This window comes from Larus michahellis, chromosome 9 (genome assembly GCF_964199755.1).
Source record: "Larus michahellis chromosome 9, bLarMic1.1, whole genome shotgun sequence".
NCBI classification, from domain to species: Eukaryota; Metazoa; Chordata; class Aves; order Charadriiformes; family Laridae; genus Larus; species Larus michahellis.
Window position 1 is genome coordinate 42,152,430 of NC_133904.1, and position 21,212 is coordinate 42,173,641.

The 21,212-nt window shown below is 53.1% G+C and overlaps 1 protein-coding gene across 1 annotated transcript; it reads right to left on the bottom strand.

The window, feature by feature from the left end:
* Positions 1 to 13,582: 13,582 nt before the first annotated feature.
* Positions 13,583 to 20,188, bottom strand: HMGB3 (high mobility group box 3). Its single transcript, XM_074601024.1, is given in 6 exon segments — positions 13,583 to 15,099; positions 15,659 to 15,833; positions 16,349 to 16,488; positions 17,026 to 17,182; positions 20,020 to 20,084; positions 20,087 to 20,188. Coding segments are annotated over 6 exon segments (768 nt in total). The 5' UTR covers positions 20,174 to 20,188; the 3' UTR covers positions 13,583 to 14,955.
* Positions 20,189 to 21,212: the final 1,024 nt, after the last annotated feature.

Sequence of the window (21,212 nt, forward strand, 5' to 3'; positions counted from 1 at the left end):
TAACCCCTACCTGGGTCCCCCCTCCTGAGAGGGGCTGGGGGCTGCATGGGGGGCTACGGGCCTCCAAAAGCCAGGGATGCGAGCCCTCCTGGGGAAGAGGAGAGGCAGCACTTTGCCTCCCTGGCTTTGCTGGAGCTTCAGGTGGCGACAGGCTCAGGGGAGGTCTGAGGTCGGGGATCCACGCGAGCCACGGGCACATCCCGTGCTCTGCAGAGGCAAGCGCTGCCTTCAAACATCCTCACCCAACAGCGGCTCCGGGCGCGTTTGTTCTCTCCAGATTGATGGTGTTTACCACTTCAGGCATCTTCTCAGTCATCTATGATCTCTGGCCGCCAGCGGGTCTCTTTGGGACATTGAGTGACAAGTATTGTTACAGTGCCAAGGAGATGGGACTCTCAACTGCCTGCAGCAGGCAGATCGCCACGAAATCATGATTTATCTGGAGTTAAATTAAGTTATGTCTCTCTTCCCTGCCTGCCCTGGCAGTGGCTGCATACAGGTGTGCCGTATTTCTTCCTCTAAAAGGGAAAACACAGGGCCATTTACCAACGGCTAGAGATCAGAAGGTGCCCAAACGTAAACTCCAGGACAAAGCTCATCTGAGCGTAGTTGAGGGAGGGAGCTGACAAGTGACAAACAGCCGGAGCTGAGTTCGCTCTATTTTGGCTTACGCCATTGCTTGGGGAATCACGGGAAGGGAAAACAGGTGAATTATTGTCACCTCCAGACTTAAACAAATGGAGGCTTCAAACAAAATTGCATTGCTTAGACATTCAGAGGGGGAAATATTTACCTCGCGTGCAGAAATAAATGTTATAGTTTATGAGTCATATAAAGCCTTTTATGCTGAAAATCCCTCTCTGGATGAGGATGGGGATATTTCTCATTGTGGACTTGATCCATGCAATTTATTTGCAGAGCAAAAGGATCAGTGAGGGCCTTATTCTCCAGAAGATCTGGCAACGGGAAAAGTTCTTCTACTGGGGGCTGGATGCCCACCTGTGCCTCCCCATCCCAGCTCACGCAGGTCCTGTCGCCCACCCAGGCAGCCCCCATCAGCCCTGGCAGAAGCAGCTCCGGATACTTCTTTGAACCGAGGGTCTTGGAGCCGTGACTTGCCCGGCTGCAACAACAGGGTTGCTCTGCCATGTGGCTGCTCCCCAGGACCGGGGGATGGAGAGCGGCTGCAGCACCAGGGGCTCCTCCAAAACCCCCTGTTCACAGGCAAAACCAGGTTTCAGGGGGGCACAGAGCTGGGTTCGGGGCACACAAGGAGCGGAGCCAGGTGGAGCACAGGGACAGGTAGGAGGAGGGTGCTCTTCTCTGTCTGCAGCCCTGGGTGCCCACCTCACGGGGACACAGGGTCCAACCACTGTCACCCGCTCAGCTCCCCCCAGCCCGTTAGAGAGATGTGTGTGTGCACCGACACACGCACGAATGGATGAGCCAAAGCTGTGAGACCCCAGCCCTTGGGATGCACTACACCCAAGCCCCTGGCACCACATCCCAGGGAGGGAGGCAGCAGCAGATGCTGGGAACAGCAAAGGCAGGAAAAACTCATTCATGTGCGAGGCGTCTGGGTCTCGAGGCAACCGGCAGCGAGTTCAGGCGGCGCAGAATGAGCCTGCCCCAATTCCTCTGCCTTTTGGGAAAGACATTGCTGTCGCCAGAGCCTCACGCCTTCCAGAAAAGCACCATTCCCCCTATTGCTGATGATTTATTTGGGAAGAAGCCTCATTTTTCACTGATCATATTAGAAGCACAGAATGGATTACAGCATGGAGTAACCTTGATAGCTAAGAAATTCAGCGTATGCAAATGTGAGCCTTAAACGGCTCTTTCTGTGAAAGATTGCCTGTAGGGGGGACAACTTTGCGATATGGCACCAATGAATAGGCCGGTATTTAAAAGCAGGGACTTTGCCACAAGCCAAAATACATGGTCTGCTGACATCTACCAACAGCAGCTTTTCTCTGTGAGCACAACGTGCATCTCTGGCTCTGCAACCCTGCTCGCTACACTGCGCAGCCCCCTGCCCGTCGGGATGCCTGGTATACCAGCACACGTGCACCAAAAGATGCCAGGCTGCTAAAAGCAAACCACTAAGGCACCTGCAGCGTCCATGAGCTCCCGGGCCCAGCCGTACCCTTCCCTCGCCCCTGAACTGCAGCCTGAGGGTGGCCAGGAGGGAGCACCAAGGGCCTGGGGCTGTTTCGTCCTCTCCCACCTCCGCCAGCCCCTCAGAGCTCGGGCATTAGAGCGGGGCAAGCGCAGGTATGAAGAGGGATGAGGAGAAACTCGTGTTTTCCCTGGACTGATGCTGCCCATGGCCTGGGTCCCCTGGTGCCCGGCTGCAGTGAGCATCCTCCCTTGGGCATCCCTTGCGGCACCCAGGCTGGACCTGCCACCTCCAACCAGCGCAGGGATGGACAGGGATGCACAGGGATGCTGTGCAGTGCGTGGCAGCTGCCTGAAGATGGCAAGCCAACACTGCGGTTTATAATACATGCAAATAGCCCCGCTGGAGGAAGAAGGGGGCTCCCTACAAATAAGAGGGCTATAATTTCTTTGCAGCCCCTGTAACGCCACAGCAGAATTTAAATTGCGGTGTTCATCAAACAGGTCTGAACCTTTTTTCTTTCCTCCTCTTTGTTAAACGCTGCCCGTCTTGCAGAATTCCGAGCGGTGCTCCTGGTACTGCACCAGTCCTCAAGCCCAAATGCAAAGTCTGAGGAAGAAATTGCAATGCATCCTTTGGCACCAGGGAGCCATAGAGCTGGTGTGTGCATGCAATAATTTATCCTAAGCCTTCTAGTGGCATTTTATGTCTTTTTGCTGTAGTGCTATTACAGCTTTGATTACTCCATTTTTATGTTTGTCAGCACAGCATATGGGCAAGATAATTTGTATTCAAAGTATTAAACTGGTAATGTAAATTATTAAAGACCCAATTCATAAAAGCATTACACACCATATGCAGATTTCTTCCCCTGAACTCTCCCCTCCTCCTCCTCCCCATTTTGCAGACCCGGCTTCACGCCGTTCGAGCGGGACTACTGCCAGCTCCCACCCCGTGGGCACCAGCTTCGTCCCAGTGGACGTCAGATGAGGACCCAGCACCTTCCTCTTTCTGCTGTCCCCTGCACAACCCATTTATCTCCAGGTGCCTGTTGCCCATCAGCTCATCTCATTTCGGCATCTCCAAAAGCATGACAGAGAAGAAAATGTGTTCCCATTTTCACCCCAACCCCCATTTGCTGCAGAGCACCCTACAAAGCACGTACATCTCTGAGCATGGCCATTGCAATGAGACCTTGGAGGGGGCATAAGGGGAGGAGCAGGTGAAGATGACCACTGTGGCAGTCCCATCTCATTGCCTTTCTGGGGTTCCACGACCGCAGGACGATGCCAGCTTGCCACTGGTTTCGCAGCGGGGGCTGCCGTTCCTGTGGGCAAGCTCCTAGCCCTCGCGGGCAACAGGTCACCTCTCCCCATGCTTATCCTCAACAGGATTCCAGCAGCCGCTCCGAAAAGGCTGGGGGCAGCAAAACCTGCCCATCCTGCAGGGAAATTGGGCTTTTCCGCTGTAACCCCTGCAATAACAGGCAACTCATGTCAGTGGCTGTTTACCAGACCATACACAGTACCACCATGTTGAGCAGATGCCGTCTTCTGTTTTTCTCATTACCAAGATTTAATGTCTTATAAGCTTATTATTGACTGAGGCTTTAGGCTTTCTTCAGGGCTGAGGCCAAGGGGAACGCAAACTCCCAGAGGCTCCTGTTTGCAGGAGCATCCCCCTCCGAAGCCGTCAGGACCAACCCTGTGCTCAGGACTGCCTCCCCCAAACCTGGACCCCTCTGCCTTGCAGCAAAGGCAGCCCAGAAGGGCAGCGGGGAGATGCAACATGCCCTGTCCCTGCCATGGCGTCCCCTGAAACCTCCCAGCACAGGGAAGTTCCAATGCATTGTGCTGCCAGCAATTCTGAAAAGTGACATTAAACCGGAGCAAGAATTGGGGCCATAAAATGCTTAACCGCTCTTAGTCTGTGTAAAAATCATGCAAGTCCCCCCCACAGCACCCATACGGTTTTCTGGCCCTTCTTTTCAGGGGAAACACACTCTTCCTCCCATCCTGGGGGGAAAAGCAGGATTTTGTATCCATCTCTTCCAGAGGTTTGGCATCCAGGGGCCCCATGGGTGAGATGTACCACTTCTCCAGGCCTCCTCCTCTCGAGCCAAATACTGCTGCTAAGACAGACCCAGACGCAGGCTCTGCGGCACGCAGGCACCCAGCGAAGGAGCCGGTTCCCCTGTGCGTCCACGCACTGCCCGGCGCTCACAAATCGCTCGCAGCAGCAGCTCCCCGAGCTCACGCAGAGAGAGTGTAAGGACATCACGTGTCAACCCCAGTAGGACACGAAGGCACCCAAAACGTTAAAAGGCTGTTGGTACCTGCTGGGACTCAGCTCTGCTCCCCTGTCAGGTCTCCCCAAAAAAGAAAGAGCCATTTTGCCAAAAATAGACAATAAAATAAGGTAGTGCAACAGGAGCTGCCGGCCATCGGTACTGCGCGGAGGCCCAGGGGCCGGGTCAGCATGTGCGTAGCTAACATGTAAAACAAGAACATCCCACGCAACATACAAATAACGGAATCTCGGCCCTTCCCTTCTCTCCCTGAATTTTGCACGTCTTTAACACAACACAGGCACGTTTCACCGAGTCAGCGCTTTCAGCGGATGCTGCCACACGGCTGCATTGGGCTCACTCCTTAGTCGCACTTTTAATTCCCTGGGGCATCGTGTCCGGCAGTGACTGGCATGTGTCCTTCAACCACCCTTTATTAATGCTCTGCCCGGGTCCCCACTGCCCTGGCACCTGCAGCACTGATTTCTTCATTTTTTTTTTAATTAAAAATCCCCTCGCTTTTATCGTCCCCAGCATGACCCAAAGCGCCACCAAGCTCTTGTATCTGCGTTAGGGGGACGCATCTGTGCCTGGAGGTCCCCTCTTTACTTTCCCCCCAAACCACTTCAGCTTTGCCAGAGATGGGGCAGGGTGGGAACTACACTGCCCTCCTGACCAAGGCACCTACCCCAAACATCTCGATGCCGGGTTGCTCAAGGTGACGTTTCCCCCGCCCCGGGGTCAGGCGTGCTGCCGGTCGGGCAGCAGTAGGTATTTGGCGGGAGCCCTGCGAGGCTCCAGCTGTGCACGGCCGCACTGTGGCACCTTACAGCTGTGGCCAAAATTGAAGCTGCCAAGGCAGGTTGCCCAGGAAGGGCATGGAAACACGAGCAAAGCAAAGCGCTGGAGACAGGGGAGGAGAAATGGAGCACACGCCAAGAGGCTGGTAAAGAAATCGCTTTTGGGGGGAAAACAAAAGCAAAACAAACCACTCTCTGGCTGTTTCTCTTCCCAACATATTTGGGATTCCTTCTCCAATATGGTGTTTTCCAAAGGGCAAAGGCATTTTTTCAACTCATATTTCATCATCAAACGAAGAAAACCCCACACATCTATCCCCTCTCCACCCACGGCTTTGCACTCCGAGCCACGTCCTTGTGCCCGCAGGGGGATGGGGCAGGTGAAGCTGTCCCCAGACGGATGGCACCGCCCGTGGCAGATGCTGGAGGTGGCAGAAGCAGCCCTGTGCCATAACAATGGGCTCAGCCTGAGGAGAACCAGGGTGCGCGCACGGGAAGGGTTCGGAAGCCCCAAGTTTGGTTTCTCTCCTCCTCTCCCATGCGTTTGCCTTTCTATCGGGCTCTGCCCAAAGAGTGGGGAGCACCCTGCGAGGGAGAGCCCGAGCATCCGCCCTCTGCGTAACACCAGCCATGTGCAAAAAAGAAACCCCAAAACCTCAAAGCAGCAGGCAGCAGTGGTTGTGTGCAAACAGCGCCGTAAAACCCCAGCGCATCCCTCCAGCTTCAGAGGGCGAGCTGCTCCCGCTCTGCGTGCGATGGGGTTTGTGTTAAACGCACAGAGCCCTGCTGGGGAGGGCAGGGTGCTCCGTAAATAACAACAGAAATTGTTATTTCAGAATATATCCGCAGAGAGCAACCGCCATCCCGGCACGCTGTTCATTTTCGGCGCGTATAACCCATATAATGAAGACGCAACCCACCCCAGCAGACAAGCTAAACAGCAGGCTTCCAGATGTCCACCCTGCTCGCCCATCTCAGACTCCTAATCCCCTACTTTGTCTGAGCTCTAGCTGATTTCTGATGCATTCAGATTATCCAGCGAGCATAACTGCTAGTGAACATCTGAATATTTCCCCCCTCCATCTCACATTTCACCTTGGAGGAGAAGCACTTTACAGAGTCCAGGCCCCTCTTTATCAAGCCAATTAGTGTAACACAAAAGCAGTGAATAGGACCAGGCAAAGCTCAATGGCCTGTAAAATCCCCAATATTTCGAGATGGGCTGAGGCCAAATATGACCGTTTTCGTAAAAAAAAGGAAAAGGCAAGGGTGAGTAACCAGAGCGCTGGCCTTTCTAACCGCATTAAAAAAGAAAACCCAGCAAATTCATCTCACATACAAGCCAGTTCATGTATCGTAAAGGAAAGTTTACAAACAGAGCGGCTATAATTCCTCCTATAACATTGGAGGACCAAAGTTTGTGAGGAACAAAAGGAAATGATTAACAGGGGAAATATGCATGGTACAAAAAAGACTTTTTAGTCCAAAAAGGGATGTCCATATTTAGAAACACTTGATTCCTGTTGTCAGGGCCCTGCTTTTTCCTGAATGCGTTTCTCCCCCGTGAAAGAAAAAAAAGTCACAAAGGGAGTTTGTGTGCAGCCATGTCACATGCGGGCAGGGCACCGCTGATTTTCCTCCAGGATTAAGGGAAAAATGCAAAGATTCCAGAGCAAGCAAATAAATAAATAAAAACAATCATGTCCATATTTAGGAGACGACTTTTAGCAAACCATCAGCTGCTCCCGCAGGATCCCCTCTCCCCCCACGGGCACCCCAAGCCCTTGTTGGAGTTGCTGCCCCCCCCAGACCCTCCCCGGGGGCTGCCGGAGCACCCACCTCTGCGGCGAGAGGGCGGCTCTCGCTTCCCCTGCGCTGCAGGGCTGGAGGTGATCCCGCTCCGGCTCCCAGAGGTTTGCAGCTCCGCTTTGGGAGAGGCTGTCACCCGGCAGCTCCGCAGCGTGCTCCAGCACGGCCCCGTCACCTCCTGCGAGACCCGGTGCCCGAGCACAGCCTGGGATGGGGTACATGGGGAAGAGACCCTACCAGGGTGCCTCCAAAGGGCAGGAATCTCATATTTAGCAGGATGAGAATGTATATATGAAGGCGCTTCCCATCCATACATGATTTAACACCTTATCTCGCCCCGCAGCAGCGTACTCCTGTCCCCTGCCATGAGAAGGAGTTCCCAGCGGAGCCCAACAAGCTCGCCACAGAAACCCAGCACAGCCCTGGTACAGCCCAACACATTTCATTGGCCACAACCATCTCCACGAGAGGCCCGAGCACAAGCAACAGACATTTTCGAGACCACCTGTTCCCTTTCATCTATACGAGCTGCCGAACCTTATCTTGCAGGGCCAGCTGTGAAATACGGCACCATATGGTCCCCGATACGGAGAGAGACCCTGCGGGCTGGATGCCGTCTGCTCAAGACCCAGAGACCCCGCATCCCTCAGCCGCCTCCCACTCCCATTTTCCACCTCCATCGTGACCACTCAAGCTCCACGTGCGCCGGCTGGTCCAGCACGCTCCCAGCTGGCAGCAGCTCCTCCATCGTGGGAGCCTCCATCCTCGCCCCGACGCTGCCACAAGCGCCAAAATCTCAGGGGAACAGCACCTGCGGGTGGTCTGAGCTGGCACGCAGCAACAGCCCACACCACCTGAAGATCTTGCCTAAAGCGTTTGGGTAGCAGGAAGACAGGCCGGCCTGCTCTCAAAATTTGGGAGTAAGTTATATCACCTCAAAGAAGCTATTGGGTGGGATTCGCTGACCGCGGCTGCTTCGCTGGGCAGAGGGAGAGCGAGAGCAGGGAATGGGAAGAGGGGAGGAAACAGATGGGTTTTTAAAATGGGTCTTTAAAAGCCGAGATCTGCAAAACGGCACCTGGAAATAAGCGTTGCGGGGGCATTTATTTGGAGGGTTTGGGGGGGAACAAAGAGAAAAGGTGTTTGGGGGCTTCTTTCCACGTCACGCATGGAATGATCAGCCTGGACTGCTGTTGGAGAGTCGGGTTTTTAAGACGTCGCCTTTCAGTAAATGATGAGTGTCAAGGGTCATCCGCCCTGGGTCTGCAGGAGTACTTCTTGGTGCTCCCCACAGGTGAGTAACGGCATGTGGAAATGGAAGTCACCATGCAAATGGCGAAGGGTAGTCTGTAAGGGAGACACCTTCGCTTTCTCCCCAGGCAAAGCACTAAGAGGGGAACAGGAGAAAACGAACAAGGCCAAGTGTTCCCACGGCCAAAACCATTGAAGGGCTTTTGAAAGTCGCCCTCAAGTTTCAAAATACCAGGTCTTGTCTAGCTGATTTTTTTGCTAGACAACTCTCTCTAGTGGGGAATCCCCAAAGAATGAAACATTAGTGACAGTGAGGAGTGAGACATCTTTAATTAGACAGTTTAATGCTATTTGCTCAGATTTTATTCCACTTCCAGAGAAGCCCTTGGAAACAAGGGTTCCCTTTAAGACTTTTACTGACACCTTGATCTTTGAGCTTGGTCTGAAAACTCTCCTAGTAGCTTGCAGAACTTACATTACTATACAAAGCAACGAAATAAAGCAATGGCTGACCCAGCACGTGCTTCCTTTTGCTCCCCCCGCTACCAGGGACCGACCTCCGCCAGGAGCTGCAGGTAGCAACACCTTGAACAACTGCAGAAGCCAAGCCCCGGGAAGGTGCCCAGCCTGAGCTCTAAAGCTTAAGAGAGCAAAACCTCACCAATGAATTCTTTAAGAAAACTGGAGACCAGATTGCCGCTGCTCCCACCTTTCTCGAGCCTCTTTTGTAAGACCATGAATTATTGCTGCTACACCCCAGGTAACACACAGCAAAAGTGCAATGACGCAGTAATTAGTGGCAGGCAAGAGACATTTGTCTCAAGCAATCCCCAAACCACTTCACCCTTCTACACGTATTAATTTTCTAAACTAACGTAAAGCAAATCTTAAGCTTCACGAAGAAGCGGTTAAAAACACTTACAAGGAATAAGCTCTTACAACAACAAAGCCACCAGGCCATGCTTGATTAATATTTTTAAAAAGAGCTTATTTTTTTTTTCTGACTTGAAATACCTGAGGGAGCTTTACAAGGGGAGGGGCTGGGAAGAAAAAACAGCTTTATCACTTGTAGCATCCTACCTGGCTCTCTCCTTACACAGCTCGGCTACAGCAGCCTGCGACACCCGCAGAGAGGGGCTGCTCCTGCTCCTCGGGCGTCTCGGTGGGGAGAGCCCAGCCAGAAGCAAGGTGAGGTGGTGTACCTGTACCAGGTACGGGGACGGAGCCGCGGCACTCTGCACTTCAGGGGCTGAAAAGTCACCACAGCAACCACCATCAAAACACACAGTCCCACTGCAAGGCTCGGCTCCCAGCCGTGATTTTCCTGGCTGCTGGATTCAGTCAGGGACACGAAGCCACCCATGTCGGAGGACACAGTTACAGGACAGGCATCCCCTTACCACAGTCAGTGCGGTTCCGCCTCTCAGCATCCACAAGACAAGAATTTGCTTTCATGCACCCCAGCCCCCCCAGCCCCAGGATTGCTGCCCCACGCAGTGCCCCGGCTCCCCACTCCCGCAGAGGTCACTTGTTCTCTCTGCCCTGCCTTGACAGAATGACTAACCCTGGGTTAGCTACTTCACAGGCATTTCTGTGAGGCCCTGCCATGTCCAAAAACAAGAGAAGGAGGTACCCACCACCCAGGAGATGTAGCCGTCAGCTCTAGCAGGGCCGTGGCTGCTTCCTCCTGCCTAATTTAGGGATGCAGGTGCAGGAGGGCACTCGGGGAAAAGCTCTTAGCAGCAGAGAACTCCAATCGAGGTCGTTAGCACAGGCAAGGAACCACCCCTTATCCACATCCCGCTTTAGCACGTACATCTCAGACTTATCAGAAGGATGAGACGTTTGCGGAGCGCTTTGAACACAGGTTGCCAAATGCTGGCCAAGCGGAGGCCGGCACACAGCGTGCTCCCAGCCTGCCAAGAAGGGATGAAGACACTTCGTAGAGCATGAAACCCCCGCCGGACACACTGGTTATTGGTCCCTTCTCCCCTGCAAGCTGAAATATGTTTAGAGAGCAACTGATGGGTAACGGGGTCTCCAGCACACTTTGTTGTGCAGCACAGCTGCAATTTGCAATTCAGTTTATTGCATTAAAAGCTGGCAGAAAGAAATAAATATGTCACTTGTCACAGTTCCTCCCGTTATCTCTTAGAGGAGAGCGAGCTCGGGCTCACACTCATAGAGGGGAGAGTGGGGCTTGTCAGAAAGCGACCGGCAGCGTGGCCATCAGCGCAGCTCTGCTCTGGCCCCAGCAAAGCCAGCGGGGACGTCCCACCCCAGCCCCTTCTCCTGGTCCAAGCCTTGCTTCCCGAAGCCCTCGTCAGAAAAGAGCTTACTTGGGGGATGTTTCCCTGCCCGTGGAACAACAGCCTGAGCGAGCAGAGGGAAAACACAAACTCGGGGTGGCTGCCAGAATTGTGCTGGAGGCTGGAAGCGAAAAGCCGTTCACATGCCACCGCCTGAGCCAGGGCCAAGAGAAGCCCTCGCACCTCACTGCTGCTCCTGCAGGTCTTATTAGGAGTGAATAAAACTATATAAAAATCAGCCGTTCAAAGGCAGCAGATAAGAGAGGTGTTTCGACTCTGCCTGTATCCCCAGTACGATCCCCAAAGCAGACTCTCACCTTCCTATGGACCTCCGTTAGAGCTGCAGCCGTTCACTGCTAATTGATTCAATATGCATTTGGACTAGGATTTTTAATTAATTTTATTACGGAAAAATTAATGCACTGCTTCCCCACAGATGCATTAGGATACCGACATGAGCGGTAGGAAACCAGCTGGCAGTGTGGTTTTCGTCGTGGCTGCTTGGGGGGATCAAACCCCACACCAGCGGTGGGGCTTTCCCCATGCAGTCCCTCCCCCGGAGCCCCCCCCTCTAGTCTAAGGGCTCACACCAAGTATTTACTGCGTTTCAACTGAATTTAGAAACATATAGGCTACAGAGCAGCGGGAGAGCATCGCTCCTCTGCCTCCCGGGTCGTGCTAATAGACTGCCGGGCTCGTTTTTGGCAGTGGCGGGATCGGGCCTGTGCAGAGCAGCTGGGCAGCCCCGTTCATCCCGTCACTCTCCCAGCAGGTTTGATTTCCGAGGGACGTGGGGCATTTTGGTAGCAAGCATGTTCTCGAGACTACTTATAGTCCTGAGCGCAAATCAGACAGTACCAACCGTGGGAAGTGGGGGCAGCACCCTGCCTGCCTCTGCCCATCCCTGCCCCGCATCCGCACCGCCAGATGTTCTCCCTCGAGGAAAAGCTCTCACACCTCTGCCACTGTTTTGGGCACCCGGAGAGACCACCCCATCCAGTCGAGCAGCGAGAAGGCTTTAACAGCTGCGGCACTGCACCGTCCCTTCTTCTTCACTGAGCTCCCTCATCCTCACATCCCACCTCAGCAGGCACGGGGTGGGAGAGGCAACAAACCACATTTTGGGGACACAAGCGGTCCCGCAGACAGCTCTGTCCGATTCACACAAGGAAGAGTCTTTCTTCATCCCTCCCTTTCCCTCAATCTGTTTTATCGTTACCCTTCCCTACACATAACGGAGTTAATAAGAGACATATTTACTCTGCTTGGCTTGGGACTAAAGTCAAACTAGAAGTTTTAGCTGTACCGCAGCCCAAAGCAGAAATGTCTGCTCTGAAACACCACAAGCATTTCAAAGCAGAGAGAAAGAGCATTTGGAGGGTGTTCTATCAAAAAACACGGAGCTGGGTGAAATTAAGCAGTTCCCAATATTTGACACGACATCTCAGAATGCAAACAACAGTGGAGGGGGGGAGGGGGGGGAGGAAATCATGTGTTATTTATATACATTCACACGATGGTATTTATGAATGGCAGAGCATTGGGGGAAGAAACATCGTCACTACATCTGCAATATCCAAATTTGAGTCCCTGGAGTCCTGCACTAGCGTTGTATTGAACGGCATCCCCGAGACATGCCATATTTTAGGAATCTGCGGAGCAGGAATAGGTAGCACACTGTAAGGTCCAAGACCTTAATCAAGCCCTGCAACTCGATAGATTTCCAATAGAACGAAGACAAAGAGGTGTCAGCTCTAGTTCTTATTTGCTAACACTATCGATAGGGGCTCAGCTCACTAGCAGTTAATTCAAAGCCAAGCTCGATTTGCACAGCAGTGATCTACACTAATTCCCATATGTGGCTAAGGGGAGATTTTGCCAACTAGACAATAGAAACAGTATTACAGCTCCTGAAATGATGCCATCGCTTTTCTCTTCTGCTCCACCACTTCCCCATCAAATTTCCACGTGCTGGAATCTCCACTCGTCGTCTCCCTCGCACCAGAAGACGCGCAGAAAGGGTAGCGAATACAAAGGTACCTATTTCTTTTCCAGATGCAGCTTTATTGAGGCTTTTAAAAACGCAACTTCCCATAAAACGGGGGCCAATTTCACACTTTTTTTTTTTGTGTGCATTGAAGACACATTGAAGAACTGCCCTAATTAAGCAGTTATAGAAATATTTCTAAGTGATCCAACTGTAACTTCGCCTTATAAAAAAAATTGCCACATGTTGCTTCATTTGGTAAGTGTTATTAGAGTGCTTCATCCGCCACTGAGTTCTGCTTGGTTTTGCTTTCAGGTCCTAGTCCATCTCAACACTAGATCAGACCATTTTGCCAAGATGCTACGGTTGTTGAGCAGTCACAGGAAGCCAGATGTGCTACCCAATTAGCCAACGAAGCAGTTTTATCCGCGTTAGAAGCAGTAGTTACTGCCTGTAAGCCTGGCCCAAAGGAAGGGGTGGCAGCAGCCTGTACCCGCAGTTTACGCTACTGAGTTACCCTGTTCTCCTCATCAGCTGCACCCGGCAGCCGTGTCTTTGACCTGCTATTAACACCAGTATCCTCACACCCCCATCTCCTCCTTGCTGCCAAGCAAACACCCACTAGCTACAACCAGCACAAGGAAGGAATTCAAGGGTAGCGAGGGGGTGCTAGAGTTTTCCCAGTTCGTGCAGTTTCCGTGCTAAGGAAAAATGAGGTTTGAGTCACCGGCTACAGACCAGGCATTACCTCTCCCTTCCAAGGGCTGCAAGACATCCCCAGCTTGGAACCGGAAAGACAGCAAGTGACTGCGGCACAGCCAGCTGGTCACCGAAGGGGACAAGAGACCTGCGTTACTCCCCCAACCCACCTCGCAGCACCCGACGCGTGTTAAAACTTGCGTCACTAGAGAAAGGACACAGACTAAGTACCTGCTCCTACTTCAGCGGGGAGTTAAGACTAGGCGCCTGGCTCCTGCCACGAATTAAAATGCTAGAAAAAACCACAAGTCTGAAACAGCGTAACACAGGACAAAAAAGGCACATTTTAATATGTACAGCAATGCATTTGGGCTATAAATTTACCCAACACAACTGGAAAAAAAAAAAATCCAAACTATGCTTTTATACTTATTTCATGGTGTCAGCCTCATTCCTAGCCACCTACCTTTCTCTGCATCTCTGAATGCTGCTATATACACACACAAACAAACAATTACGTCATGAATGTTCATTTAGGCTCCCAAGTTCAAGTAATAAAGTTCAAACTTGCATAGCATCTTATGCCACTCAGCCATAAACAGTTACGATTGCATATTAGCTGGAGCAGCCATCTCTTTCAATTCAGCCAGTTTTGGCTGGCCACCATTATTATTTTTTTTTTTTATTATTTTTTAATTTTTTTTTTAAATCCTTGAGTCAGAATGTTTCCTAAGTCACCAGCCCTGAGGGATGCCACAGACTTCAAAATGAACCTCTTGCTGTTGTTAAGATCCTTTTAAACCAGAAATTTAGAGTGTTGTCAAGAACAGTTTTAAAAATGTAATACTGTTTATTTTGCTTCAAAAACATTTCAGCATTCTAAACATACAAAAAAAACAGAACGTTGCAAATTCGTTTAAGTACAGAGTGTTTTTGAACTTCAGTTGCTGCACTGGCTCTTCACTTGGTTGACGATGAAGAGATGTCTACAGTTTCAGTTTAAAAACTACCGCACTTAACTAAAAAAATCCATACACTTCTCATGCCAGCTGAACCCCCTTCCACAACTAAGAATGGCAGCAGAATGCTATTTCACTATATACAGAAAGACAACTTTAAGCTAAATGGACGCCCACTGTAGTGTAAATAGATCTACCCTCACAGTGCATGCTTTGGGCCATGGCACCCCGGGGAACATACAGCCTTTCCAAGTAATCACTGCTCCTCTAAGGCATCATAACTCTAAGCATGTACCACAAGAATCTGTCTAGTTTTTACAAACTATAGATATGTACAGTTTATAACCCAGGATTTTCTAGCCAATAACCATATAGTAACACCACCTTACAAATTAAAAAAATGCTTGAAACATTTTTAAATGCTTTGTTACACCAACAGCAAAGTGCACAGAGTTAGGAGAACACTAGAGCGCCTTTTCATTTTAAAAATGTTTGGAAATATGTACAACTTTGATACAGTTTCAGGGTGCTCACTACACCCATGGCCACTTCATGTAAACCAGTTACAATTTCTAGAGCACTTTTAGAAACTACAACGCGATCGGAATCCAAATTTTTTTTTTTTTTTAATTAAGCCTAATAAGGGCAAGAGACACCATCTCAAATAAGAGGTGCTTCATTTATGGTGTTTCCCCTACTCTATGGTATTCACATGGAGACAAGTATTGTACAGTTTTATTCATCATCATCATCTTCATCCTCCTCTTCTTCATCCTCCTCCTCCTCTTCGTCTTCTTCCTCTACCTTTTTCCGAGCAGCTTTGGTCGCTGCTCCCTTTGCGCCATCAAACTTTCCTTTAGACTTGTAGTCTGCAACATCCTGCAAAGTCAAGGGGATGTCTTAATTTGCTCTAAGCAGCAAGCACACACAGCATTTGTACAGTGGCGGGCGTTAACCTACAAGGGACTGGCCTTCCACAGCCGCACTCCCAGAAGGGGACACCCAGCACTATCGTACACAGGTATGCAGACACCTAAGCATACTCCGCTGCCTCCTGATGACGGAGGCCTCGAACCCTGCGTTCATCGTTACTTCTTTGAGGAGGAGAAGAGAACCCAGCCTCTCTTAAAGGTTTCCTGCTAACGGGACACAGCTCCTTTAACGGCACGGCAAACCCTTTGCTGGAGCAACACGAGCAGCCGCGGCTGCGCATCACGGGGGAAACCTCTCCCTCCTCGCCGGAGCCCGCCTGCGGCTCGCTAGCCTGCTCCAGCCCAACGTACGCGGCGCTGGGCTACCCTGCACACAGCGCGATGAGAACAGGTCTGACAGCCGGAGATGCTCGCTACGCTGGGGACGCCTTGGCTGGGTCTATGGTACAGCCACACATCAACACGAGAGCCAGTAGAGAAGAGGCACAAGTGAAAACTAGCCTTACCTTCTCGTACTTCTCCTTCAGCTTAGCTGCCTTATTGTTATAAGGCTGCTTTTCACCATCACTGAGGTTGTTCCACATTTCGCCCAGTTTCTTTGCTACATCCCCGATGGATATGCCAGGGTTTGTGGACTTGATCTTGGGGCGGAACTCTGAACAGAAGAGGAAGAAGCCAGACCTTGGGGAGAAGCACCAGAGGACAGTCAGCACCGCACCCAGGGAGCGCCCCCTTCCTCCGTCCCTCACCCACAACACCCACACACACACACCCACAGGCTGGGTAGAAACACTTTTTCTTACCCACAAAACCAAACATGCTTTGATTTTACTGAGACCCAGACTTGCAGCCTTCACCCAGTGCTGGTTTTAATCAAGTGTTGTCTATCTCTCCCCATCCAATTTCATCTTAGATGCACAAGTCTCACTGTGACCCGGTCATTTCCATGTCTTCCGTCACCATGAGATTAAGGGTACCAAGCACTGACCATTCCTGTTAGTGCTCTACATGCTCAAGATTAGAAGCTGCCCATTAAGATTTACAAGCCAGTATCGGTACGCTATTAATACCACCAATACTGCTATACCAACAGGATGCCCCATCTACTTCCTTTATGAAAGCCCATCAGCTGTGTTACAGGACATGAAAAAAAAACCCAAAAATACCTGTGCATTTAATGCTTTAAAGTTACTTACGGTGGTCGTTTTGGGGCATTGGGGTCCTTCTTCTTCTTGCCACCCTTAGCTGGTCCATAGTCCTTCATTTCTCTATCATATCGTACCTTATCAGCCTTTGCCATTTCATCAAATTTAGCCTTCTCCTTGCTTGACATGGTCTAAAAAAAACAAAACAACCAAAAAAAAACCAAAAAACAAGACACCAAACCTGGGATTACCCAACTGCTCAATAGCTGGCAAACTTTAAGTAAACAAGCCAACACATAGAGACTCGATAGGGGAGTTTCAGAATTTGTTTGTTTTCTAACTGGACACCTTGGGGACGAAGGTCCTGTACCGGCGACTGCAGCCACCGCTGGCATACCCAGCCGGACGGGAGCAAGGGGAATGGAACAAGTACAGCCAGGGTCCTCCTTGAGGACACAGGCCTGGAGGGAGGTGGCTGCCAAAGGACGCTGCTTGGGAACAGGAGAAAAGGCCAGGCTGCAGGGGAAGCACCGGAACGGGCAGAAACACTGGGCTGACGCCTTCACAACCATTACAGGAATCAGCAGCACCCGATCAATGGCCGAGACACCCAGCCAAGAACGGCACACAGACCAAAACAGCACCGGCTCCCTTCGTGTTCAGACACATGCACATCATCCTAGCCGATACCACAAGTCATCCCATCAGGAAGTCACAAATTCAGGTACCTTCCACCTCTCCGAGCACTTCTTGGAAAACTCTGCAAAGTTGACTGGAACCTCTGGGTTCTTTTTCTTATGTTCCTCACGGCACGTCTGCACAAAGAAGGCATAGGCAGACATCTTGCCCTTGGGCTTCTTCGGATCACCTTTAGCCATCTTGACTCTGTAGGGAAGAGGGGAAAAAGGGGGGGTAAAAAAATAACAAGTAAATATGTGAGAATGTGTATACATATGTGTGTATATGTATATGGTGTGCATATGTTTTTATATATATATACACACATACCACTGTCCTCTGAAGCGTTGTCCCATCAGTAACACATTCCTTTCTTCCCCCCCAACGCTTCTTACCACCCCCAATACAGAGACTTAAATTATTCTTCCTTGACACTTGGGTTGTAGACTTGAGCCAAGTGAAACCGGCCCCTGGATTTAAGTTTTACATTGATACCTATTTACATCATGTCCAAAGACTGGAGACAGGCTATTAAATACACACACTCCAGCCCATTAAGAGTTATTTACGAACTAATATAAAATATTTGTTTTAGTTGGCTACCGCACCGGGGCTTGAGTGGCATGTGCAGTGCCAGGCTATGACTTATCCCTTTAGGGGCTGGAGCGCTCACGTTAGCAGCTGCCACCCAGGTAAAAAGGCAGGACAGATTATTCCCCCCTGTAAAAGTGCAATAACCTTTCACATATCACAAGGCGTGCAAAGAAAGGCTACTTTTAAACACAATGGGACCCGTGGAGCTCTGCGAGGTGAGCAGCGCTTGCTCGTGCTCCACCAAGTGACACATGTTCGGAGGCGTAGTGGTCAGTGCGGAGATGTGATTAGCAAGTCACTGAGAGGACGATGCTAACTTTTGGGATGTATTTCTTTCCCCCCGCTCCTTTCCCTGTTATTTTCTTTCCCCTCAAAGAAAAAAAATAAATAAAATAATAGAAAAATCCCGCAGCAATATTTCCTACTTACAGCTTCTCAAGCGTTTGAAAATTTTTTTTTTTTTTTTATTGGTGCAACGTTAATATTTAATTGCGCCCATCAGCCCCCCGAGCGCAGTTTTAAGCCGCCCTCTCCCGCCGGTGCCGGGGCTCGGCGGGGTCCCCGCTCCCGCCGGGACACGGAACCCGCCTGAACGGGGCTGGGGAGGACGGGACCCGGCGGACAGGCCGGAGCGGGGCCGGGGCCGCCTCCTGCTCCCGAAGTTGGGGGCGAGCGGCCCGCGGCGGCCGGCCTGCCCTCCGCTCCGCTCCCGCCATCTTCTCCCCCCCCCCCAGCTCCCCGCCAAGGTCACCGCGGCCGCCGGGCTCCGCGTCGCGGGGCGCGGGCACCTGCGGCGGGGCCGGGGCCGGCGGGCGGAGGGGGCAGCGGCGGCTCCGCCAGACGCCAATAATTCATCTTCCATTTTGTGAAATGCCTCCTGATGAAAGAAAGTGCCCCTGAAATGCGGCGGGGCGGCGGGCGAGGGGAGCCGGGGGGCCGGGCGGCGAGCGGGGGCGCCGGCCCGGCCCCGGGGCGGCCGGTGCGAGCGGCAGCGGGGAGCGACGGCGGCGGCGGCCGCCGCTCCGCGCCCAAGGCCGGCCCCGCTCGCTAAGATGGCTTCTCCCGGCGCCGCCGCCGCGCCGCCCGAACAAAGCCGCGCTCCCCCCCCGCTCCGCCGCCCTCGGCCCCCCGCGCCCGCCGCCCCCGGCCCCGCCAAAACGCCGCCCCCGCCGAGAAGGGGCTCCCCGCTCGGCCCCCCGCCGGGCGGCGGGGGCGGCGGGTCCGGGGCGCGGGCGGGAGGCGCTCTTCCCCCCCCCCCCCCCCCCCCGCCTAGCGCAGCGCTCTCTAACAAAGGCTCCCGTGCAGCCATTATCGCCGCCGCTACGCTCCTCCGCGCCGCCAGAAAAAAAAGAGTGCGGAGAGCCCCGGGGCGGCCCCCCAGAGCCCGGCCGAGGGCGCGGGGCGGTGGGGAAAGAGGAGCCGGGGCGAAAGCGAAAGGTTTGAGCCCCCCGCGGGGCGCCGGGAAGGAGATTTCCCCCGCCGCGACCCCCCTCCCCATCCCTCTGCCGCTTACACGTCTTTCTTCCCTTCGCCGGGGCTCTCCAGCGCCAGCCATATTAATGCCCACAGCACGGGCGGCGCGGCGCGGGGAAGAGGCGATGCGGGGCCCCGCCGCGGGCGCAGCCCCGCCGGAGACACCTTCCCGGGCAGGGGAAGAGCGGCGGAGGCAGAGGCGAAGGGATCGGGGGAGTTTGGAAGCGGCGAGAAAAAAAACACAACTGCTTCGCCGGGACCGACGGGCGCAGCGCGCAGGGTTTATCCCTGTCAGATGCTAAAGCGACAGCCATATTAATGCAGAATAAACAGCGGGCACGGCACTGCGTACGGCCAACAACTTTCCCACCGCCGCCAGCCCCACCGAGCCCACCCGGGGGGGGGAAGGGGGCAAATAAAAGCCGAGGGCGCCGCGCGTTTTGCCGTGCGACATTAGGAGGCGGCAGAGAAAAATCCCTGCCCATGCGGGGGAGAAGAGGAGTTAGTCCCGGTGTAGTTGCTGCACCAGCCATATTACTCTCGGCGGTACGGGAGCCCGGCGCGGAGAAACCGGGTTGCACCGGGGACAGGTAGCCCCTCCGCGCCCGGGGAGGGGAGGGGTCCTGGTGGGGCAGGGGAGGAGGACGGGGGGCAAACACTGCACCCCTCCAGCTGCGCGCAGCATCTGCCCCGGCACCACCGATCCCCTTTGAGAGCGGGGGGGAGGGAAAAAAAAAAAGTTTTGGGTGATTTTCCCGATTTTTTGAATTAAAAAAAAAAAACGCACAAAACTCGAAGGAAGGAATGGAAAACAACACAAAAAAAAATAAAAACGATAATAAATAAAAAAAAAAAAGCCGGGGGGGCAGGTAGAGCGGAGAGGCGAAGGCGGGGGAGGGGGGGGGGCAGGGCGGGGCGGCGGCAGGCCGGGCAGGGGGCAGCCGCCCCCCGAAAAGTTGCGGCGGGGCTGCACGTACCTGTATTGTTCGCGGGAGTGTGGAGGGGAGCGGGAGCGCAGGGCACGGCGCGGGGCTCGGCGCGGCGCGGCTCAGCCTCGCGTTGGCTGCCTACGAGAGCGGCCTGATTGGCTGCGGGGCTCCGCCGTTTAAAACAACCTCCTCGCCCGCTCATTGGCCCGCCGCCTCATGAATATTAAGCGCGGCCTCCCGGCGGTTGGCCGGCGCGGGTGAGGTCATTCATTCAAAACGAGCGCCCGCCGGGGAAAGGGGAGCGCGGCGGCGCGCGCCAACTTTCGCCCCCTTTCCACCTCCCCTCCGCCCCGCTGCGCGCCCCGCGGAGCCCCGGCCACGGGCCGGGAAACTGTCCTCGCCACGTGGTGGCGGCTGCCCGGGGGGAGCCGGTTGCCCCCGTTCACCTCGGAACGGATCGGGGCCGTGCGGTGCTCAGTCACCCCACCGCCACCCCACCCGGCCTCCTCTGCGCTGTCCCGCAGTAATGGGCAACGCGGAGTTCGGGCTCCGCACGCCTGGGTGCCCTGTTGAAGATGAGATCCCCTGGGAGAGCAGGGGGACGAGGGGTAGCCGCATCCCCGGGGAGACGCGGAGCCATGGGAAGGGACAAGGGACAGCGACGGCAGCATCCCGGGGGAGAGGGTGGGAACCCCGGGCCTACAATAGCCCTTTATTGCTAATTTCTGCCCTAAAGCCGTCAGGGCCCGATTCCAATTTCAATGGCACTGTTTGCAGAGCCGCTTACTACTGTGCATAACAGGGAGGGAACTGAGCCCAAAATAAACTCTGCTGACAGTCCCAACACGCGATGGATGGAAAAGGAACTACAGAGTGAGAAACTGCGTGTTTGTCGGGGTGGGAATCAGAGAGTTTTACCCACTTGTTTGTCAAATAAAACACCAAACCAATTAACTTGAATTACTATTTCTAACCTACTTCCTCAATTTGTTTGGTATTGACTTTCTAGGATTTGTTTGTTATTATAGACGTTGTTGTTATTATTTTCCTTGTATACAAGGAAATGTGTAAAGATGCCCTTCTGACTGAAACCAACCCAGTGTGGCTCTGGGGCCGAGGGGACAAGAGCTCCTTTGGCTCTCTTGGAAGAGCTGTTTCCTATAGGGCAGCTGCCAAATGGTTAAACTGGTATTAGTGGCTGACCACAATTGTTGGTTGGCTCAGGAAAAAAAAAGCTGTTA